The sequence below is a fragment of the Solanum tuberosum genome, unplaced genomic scaffold, assembly GCF_000226075.1.
Source record: "Solanum tuberosum cultivar DM 1-3 516 R44 unplaced genomic scaffold, SolTub_3.0 scf00909, whole genome shotgun sequence".
NCBI lineage: Eukaryota > Viridiplantae > Streptophyta > Magnoliopsida > Solanales > Solanaceae > Solanum > Solanum tuberosum.
The window spans coordinates 1,710-9,669 of NW_006239921.1; the positions used below are offsets into that span (position 1 = coordinate 1,710).

The 7,960-nt window shown below is 34.1% G+C and overlaps 1 protein-coding gene and 1 long non-coding RNA gene across 2 annotated transcripts; one reads left to right on the forward strand and one right to left on the reverse strand.

Annotated features, from left to right (window-relative positions):
• The first annotated feature begins 265 nt into the window (after positions 1–265).
• Positions 266–1,246, forward strand: LOC107059245 (putative gamma-glutamylcyclotransferase At3g02910). The gene has a single exon (XM_015305736.1). The coding sequence runs from the start codon at positions 611–613 to the stop codon at positions 1,133–1,135; it is 525 nt and encodes a 174-aa protein (XP_015161222.1). The 5' UTR covers positions 266–610; the 3' UTR covers positions 1,136–1,246.
• A 2,730-nt stretch (positions 1,247–3,976) lies between these two features.
• On the reverse strand, positions 3,977–6,538 carry LOC107059244 (uncharacterized). Its single transcript, XR_001472558.1, has 2 exons — positions 6,310–6,538; positions 3,977–4,414 (listed from the first exon to the last, which is right to left on the reverse strand). It is a non-coding gene; the product is annotated as an uncharacterized lncRNA (long non-coding RNA).
• Positions 6,539–7,960: the final 1,422 nt, after the last annotated feature.

A 7,960-nucleotide genomic window follows, 5' to 3' on the forward strand; every position in this document is an offset into this window, starting at 1 on the left:
TTCTCGATTTTCATTTTTCTAAATCCGAAACCAAACAATAAAACCAAACAAAGTAAATTATAAATCCAAAACCAAACCAAAAATCCAAAAAACCAATCCAAATTAGAATTCGGTTTGATTTTTCGGTTTAATCTAAATAGTGCACACCCCTACTTCGCACACACTAGTTAAATGAAAAAAAGGTTTAAAATACTACGTTCTGATAAGTTTAGGAGTTCAGTTGATAAATTGATAAGTAGAAGGGTCCAACTTACAAACGAATCCAAATATAGAGGTTTCCTAGGTCATTCCGGAAAAAGAAAATTGTATCCATCATTTCTTGACAACGTTAGTCTTAACTTCTCACGAAACACCACAAAATTAAAAATATTTGAATACATTTAAAATTATAAAATATTTTCTTAATTTTATGTGAATATAAACAAATTAAAATCATTGGCACAGCTGATCATGGATCAAATACCACAGGTTCACAGATTCCCAGACCCAAATCGCCCCACGTGACAGCCAGCACCTTTTCCTTGTGAATTTATCTCATCTTTTTCATCTGTGTGAAGTTGTTAAACTCATCCCTCTTCTCACTTTTCTGAAAAAATCAGATACAACAACAATGACGATCGTTGAAGGGGCCTCCAAATCCGATTCGCACTTCATTTTCACATACGGAACCCTAAAGCGCGGATTCCCAAACCATCGCCTGATGGAAAATCTAATCAGCGGCGGCGACGTCGTCTTCATCGGTGAGTACACGACGGTAGAGACCTTCCCACTCTGTTGCGGGCCCTACGGAATCCCGTACCTGATCAACATCACCGGATCTGGTCACCGGATTCGGGGCGAGCTCTACAAGGTGAATAACAGTGGGCTAGGACCACTGGATGATTTGGAAGGGATCGAGATAGGTCACTACGAGAGGCTGCCGGTGACCGTCGTTGGTGACGGCGGTGAGACGGTGATGGCGGAGGCGTATTTCGCACATAGGAGCTTTGGGGAAGGGATGTGGAAGAGGTGTGGAGAAGTAGGGATTGAGGAGTTTAGTATGGAAGTAGGGAAGAAATATGAGAGGAAAGAAAAAAGGCCTTCCAATCACGATTTTCTTCAAGATATCAGAAATTTTATCTCCAATGGTGATTGAGATTGTGATTTTCTTTTTTTTATATCATTGTGACTGGTGCTATCATTTCTATTGCAAAAATGTTTTAAATAATTTCTTACTATTTTATTATTCGATTTTAGTATTATCTAATTTTATTTGTTTCGATTATTGCATCACATTCTCTTTGTCTTTACAAGATATATAGGTAAAGTTATCTACATATTACTCTATATAGTAATTGTAATTACTGGATTACATGGTATATGTTGTTGATATTGTAGTTTAATTATTGCAAGAAACAAATTATAACTTTGTAGTGTCTATAGCTTACAATTTCATATTTTTGTTATAGTTGACAAAAACAGAGCAAGAATTTAAAATTTATGAATTACAACTGGACTTATATTTTCTTAAATTTAGGAAAAATGATTCCACTACGTAAAGAAAGAAAACATTTTCAAAAACTTTCTTTCAACCTCACTCCACTCCACCCCACCTCCACTACCTAATCCACCCAGTTCCCAACATTGACCTAGAATCCAATTCTCGACCTTGACCCCTGTAGACACATGATTTTTGACTGACCTTGATGTTTTACACCATTTTTTGTACTTAAATATTTTTAAAAGATTTAAATTAAATCTTTTTTTTATTTTTTTTTATTTTTCGTTTCTTATAAAAAAATAAAGACCTAAAACTACCTTTACCCACCTAAGGCACAACTCTCGGGTCGAACCCTACATGAGACCCAAATGCAAAATTAAACCCCAACCCGACCTCGAATCTTGACCCAAGACCAAACCCTAATCCCAGCACTAGGATTGAACCCCGACCCCAATCTCAACCTTGGACCCCAACCCAAGATTATGACCCAACACCAACCCCGACCCAATACCTAACTCCAACTCCAACTCAAACCTGAGCTAAGAACATAACCAACCCTAAAACCAAACCCCTACCCCGAGCCTCGACTCTGACCTCATTCTCGATCCCTATCGAGAACCCTGACCCCAAACCAATACTAGACCCCAGCCCTGACCACACAAAAAACTAATCCCCACCCAAAATCCTAACTCGAGACTCAACCCAATCATAACTTTGATCTTGATCCGAGACTAGACCCTGACCTCAATACCAAACCCTAAACCAAACTTGGAGGCCAACCTTGATCATGACTATGACCCTGAAAATGATCCCGACCTCATCGAGAACCTAACCCCCATCCTAATTCGAGATCATATGCCGACCCAGACCTTGGGACCAGATCCGACTCGATACCCAACTCTCGACCTTGATCCCAACCCTTAACTCTAACCCGAGATTCAATCCTTAACCGGGGGTAGGAGTACGGGAGTGAGGGTACTTGGAGGTAGGTAGGTGGGGGTGGGTTGATAATGCGAGGGGGTGGGTTCAGAAAATGTTTTCCCTCAACTTTTTGAGGAATTTTTTTCCTTCTATTTACAGAAGTGAGTATGAATATTCAAATCTTCCATATTTTTATTAATTAAAAATAGACCGAAATTCATATTTTCACCTAATTAAAATATAAGTAATTTAATACATTAAATAATAATTTTATAAATATGAGCTAAAATCGAAGGTGTAGTTCAAAAAGTCATTAAGATAGGTTGTCAAAAAACATATTTTCCACGTAGTAAAGGACGCAGAATGCACTCTTCCTATTTGTAAAGGAAAAACTACATAAATGAGTCATAAAATTAAAAATAATTATATGTTCATACCCTAATTCAAAGTAAATCAAGAAATATTCATTCTCTCAAAAAAAATATTACAGCCCATATCCCCCATTCATTAAGGCTGATAATTTTCGCTTAACTTATCATGTACTGTATTAGTATCATTAACGCTGATAATTGACTTAACTGATACTAAATCAGTATTATATATATTGTATTAGTATCATTAAGGTTTCTTGTTCAGAAATTACTCATTAGTCAATGATATTATAGGAGTATATGTATATTGTTGTATATCAAATCTCTCTCTCGCTTTTATACAAACACAAATTGTACATTGTATAATTTGTGTTTGTATAAAGCGAGAGAGAGAAATGCAAAAGAGAGCTGAGAAGGAGAAGATTTGTATTAGTATATTTGTATTTGTATATACAGTCTCTCTAGCTTTATACAAACACAAATACAATTTATACATTTGTGTTTGTATAAAAGTGAGAGAGGCGAGTGAGATTCAAGGGAGAGAGACGAGAATGGCAATGTATTTATTTGCTACGGATTAGAGTTAAATGAAACTATAGCTATAATATTTATTTTGAATTAATAGTTTGCTATAATGCACAATTTTCTCTAATTTCTTTGTGTAAATGTTAAAACACTTGTCACAGGGCCCACTTATTACTCCACTTATACCAATAGGTCAAGTAATTTTCCACTAACTCATGATTTCATGCTCTTTCACTTTTGATGACCCTACTATATCCTAGTAAGTAAATAATCAAACAATTATGTCCTCCTCCTTAGTTGTACAAGTGTTTTTTTTGTACATTAAATACTGAGAAAATTTCATAAATAGCTAAGAGTTAAAATATAATGAGGCTTCTTAGCTATAGTTTATCTAATTACGTAGCGTAGCTATAGTTTCGATAGCTATTGTATATCTCATTGAAAATTTATTTTTTTATATAAATTAGACTCTTAACTTAATTAATGAGGTGGTAATTTAAGTTATTAAAAAATTAAACAATCCCACAAATCATCGTTATTGTATCTGATTAGAATATCTCACCAAATATGACTTTTGCCAAACAAAGAAGTGATTAAGAATATATATTGATAATATACAAATCCAAAAAAGTGTTTGTATATAACTGTTGAAAATATACAAATAAGGTCTAAAAAGATAAATCACAATAAATATTGATACGCTAAATCCATAGAATCTATACTACATAATGTGATCACAAAAAAAATATACAAAACAAATTATACAAATACCTCAATAATGCTGAAATTATACAAACAATAGCCGGAACGTATACTTGCTGATATTACCCCCAAACTATCACAAATGGTATGCTAATATCCTTCGTTATACTTTAAGGTTGTATATACCCTCACCGTTACTCTTTTGGGTTGTGTATACCCTTAAAACTAACGGACGGACACGTGGCTTCATCTCAGCCATTTACTCAATTTTATTTATTTATTTACCTAAAATAAAAGATTCACTCGACCCACAACCAAATACCCTTCATTTTTTTTGTGAGAGAATATCACTGATTCCTTGCTAATCCGAAAAAGAAAAAAAAATCTTCATCTGGAATAAACTCAATGCATCCTCCTTAAAGTTTAGACAACAACAATGAATCAACCGCTTTCAACAACACAAATTTTTCAACTTTGTACAAAATTAAAATCAAAAGCTTTCCAACAACACCACAAAAATATGGTGCACTTGGTTCATTTCATCAAAATCTATTTCAAGAATATTTTTGAACCCTTTTAACCACAACAAATCAATTTGAGCTCAATTTTTTTTATTCAATTGCAAATTCAATTTAAAGCTTGGTCCTTTGCATCAAGATCCCGAATGTCATATTTACCCAGAATTGGTGGATATAAGTGAATTAATGAACGACGAAGGCTGGGATATTGATAAAATGCAACAGCTTTTGCCTGCAAGAATAGTTGAGCATATTGGAATGCAAGAGAACAATTTCATCCCCTCTAATCTGTCTGATAGACCATGGTGGTTACTCAACAGTACAGGAAAGTTCAAAGTTAGCTCTGCTTGGGAGTTGCTAAGAAACAAGAAGGAAGTGAATGTCTATTATAATCTAATTTGGGTGAAAAGGTTGCCTTTTAAATTTGGCTTCCTAGCCTGGATGATTTTGGGAAAAATTGTTACCTGTGGCTACTACTATTGCTAATTGGGATAGGTCTGTTGATCCTAATTGTTTATGTTGTACAGTACCTTTGCCTGAAACTGTACAACATCTTTTCATTGATGGTGACATGGCCAAAAAGGTATGGAGTTATTTTGCAAGTGCTGCTGGAATTCAAGGTCCTTTCATTCAAATTAAGCAAACTGTACAGAAGTGGAGAGATGTACAGGGTAACGAGGTGTTTAAAAATGTTATGGTTGATGTCCCTATCATTATTCTTTGGTTCCTATGGAAAAGCAGAAATACCATTCTGCATGGTGGATTATATGCGTATGAGAAAATTATTTTCGATACTACTGATACTATTCATAAGTTTATTTATACTAGATTTTCTTGTTTTCAAGAGTTACCTAGATATTGGCCTCATATTGTGGAAATTTTAGAAAGATGGCAGCCCAGATATAGTTATAAGATGGTGAGATGGTTGTACCCCCCTCCTGATTGGTACAAGTGTAATACAGATGGTGCATCCAAAGGTAATCCTGGCCCTAGTTCAGCTGCTTTTTGTGTGAGAAACAGTGCTGGTGATATTATAGGAGCAAAAGGGAGAAGTTTATCGATTTCAACCAACCTTATGGCAGAAGTTGTGGCTATAAGAGTGGGAATTCACTATTGCATTGAAAGAAGTTTATTGCCCCTAATAGTAGAAATCGATTCTCTTTCAATGACAAAATTTATTGAAGGGATTTGGGAGGTCCCTTGGAGTGTGGTCAAGGAGGTTGAAGCAATTAACAAGATGAGGAAAAATGTTCCTATCCAATTGAAACACACATTGAGGGAAGGCAACACTCTGGCCGACTTTTTTGCTAACTTAGTTGTTAATTTTGCAGGTACCTATTTGGTGAAAAAATTTCAGGAACTTCCTATGATGTGTGGTATTAATCTCTTTGAGATTCATCCTATCAAGGGAGAACATCTAGAAAGGATTAGTGAGTGGTGAGTGATCTTACATCCTTTAAACAACAACGGAAAACTATCTGGTTAAAAGCATTTGTGCTGGAACTTATAAATTATTTTTGATGTGTGGTATTAGTTTCTATGAAGCGCATTCCATCAACGATAACTAATAAGGAAAAGCACCATATTTCCTACCTAATAGCTTTCCAAATGAAGAAATAGTGTTATTTGGAGTAAAGTTTCAACCCGAGAATCGGTCCTTAACAACATTTCTAGTGGTGTTTCAAATCCACTACTGGTAGCGAAAGAAGTCAATAAATGGCGCAACTATTTCATTATTTCAGATGTATAGAAAGAGCAACAAATCGAAATAAAGAACTGAGTCGAAGCTTACCTGATCTGTAGTTGCTCCCTGTTGCTTCTATAGTTGTTGTCTTCAGGTTGGCTTGTAGTGGTAGACAAAGAGAGATCCGTGAATAGTTCACCGGAGTTTGGCCGGCGCTTGGCCAGAGTATACATCTCCAAAGCTGCTAAGCAACTTCACTTTCCCTTTCTATTGTTTTTGTCTTTCCTCTTTTTGATTTTGTTTTAATTAGCTTTTTTTACGTTGTTTTCTTTAAATGGGTTTAGCACTTTTTGCTTTCCCATTTGTGTAAATAACTGCTTCATTTATAAATCTGACCCAATGGGTCTAGTTGGACAATAAAAAAATAATTAAAGCTTGAAGCTTTATCTGTCAATGGTGGTAGTATTTTTAACCCGTTTCAACAGCAACTAATTAATTTAAGTTAAAATTTTCTTATTTGATTGCAAACCCACTTTTCTTGAAGCTTTGTCCATCAATGGTGGTAGTATTTTCAACCCCTTTCAACAACAACAAATCAATTTAAATTCAAAATTTTTTATTCTATTGAAGACCCACTTTTAAACTTAAAGTTTCGTCCTTCAATGATGATAGTATTTCCAACCCCATTCAACAATAAATCGATTTGAACAACAAATTAAAATGGGTCTCTTGTTTTTCAATGAAATAACAAGCTACTGTGTCTTTGTTTAAAGAGATTTGAAAAAGAGCTGCAAATGAAGTGTATTGAAGAACAATTTCGTGTTTTGTTTGATTTAAAAGGTTTTGGGTTATGTTTCAATGGAGGAGGGCTCTTTGTTTTTATTTTAATTTAAAATGTCATGGTGTTTTAATTTGGGTCATGGGTGGGTAAATGAAAGATGGGTGGATTTTTTAATTTTAGGTAAAAAATAAATAAAATCGGGTAAATTGTTGAGATGAAGCCACGTGTCCCTCCGTTAGTTTTAAGGGTATACACAACCCAAAAGAGTAACGGTAAGGGTATATGCAACCTTAAAATATAACGGAGGGTATGTACGTACCATTTGTGATAGTTCAAGGATATATTTATCCTTTTTCCCTACAAAAAATAATGACCGGTCAAATGTACAAACAGAGTAACTATACACAATTTTGGAAATTATACTAACAGAATTTTTTCATAATTTATATAAACCAAATATCTCAACAAATAGTAAAACATCTAAACAAGAAAAAATAATTGATAAAATACACAAGAATCTATGTATATTTACAACTGAAAATCTGAAAAATTTGGATATAAATTTTAAAAATCCGTACTGTTATACAAAATAATAAGAACAACTTCAATAAATATACAAATTAATTTATACAATTTACCCAATTTCTTTACCAGTTGAACTGTTCTTCAGTCATACATCAACGACTATCGCTGCTCAGCGAAAAGACCCCGGAGAAGAAACAATGAAAGATCAGAGCTTTCTTCCCCCCCTCCCCCACCCCTTTTTTTATTGCTTAACTACTTCCGTAGAATTCCCATTAAAAAAATAATTTTGTAGTAAATAATAATACAAAACAAATAAAAAAAAAGATTGAAACCACAATAAGAAAATAATAATAAAAAAAATAATTAAGTTTTTTATTTTACTGGGTTAAGTTGGGTCTCACCTTTTTGATTTTGTACGATTAGGAGGGTTGATTCAAATTATTTAAAATTTGA

Bases quoted from the DNA above. Each gene is read 5' to 3' on its own strand.
- LOC107059245 (XM_015305736.1), top strand. From the start codon at position 611: ATGACGATCGTTGAAGGGGCCTCCAAATCCGATTCGCACTTCATTTTC.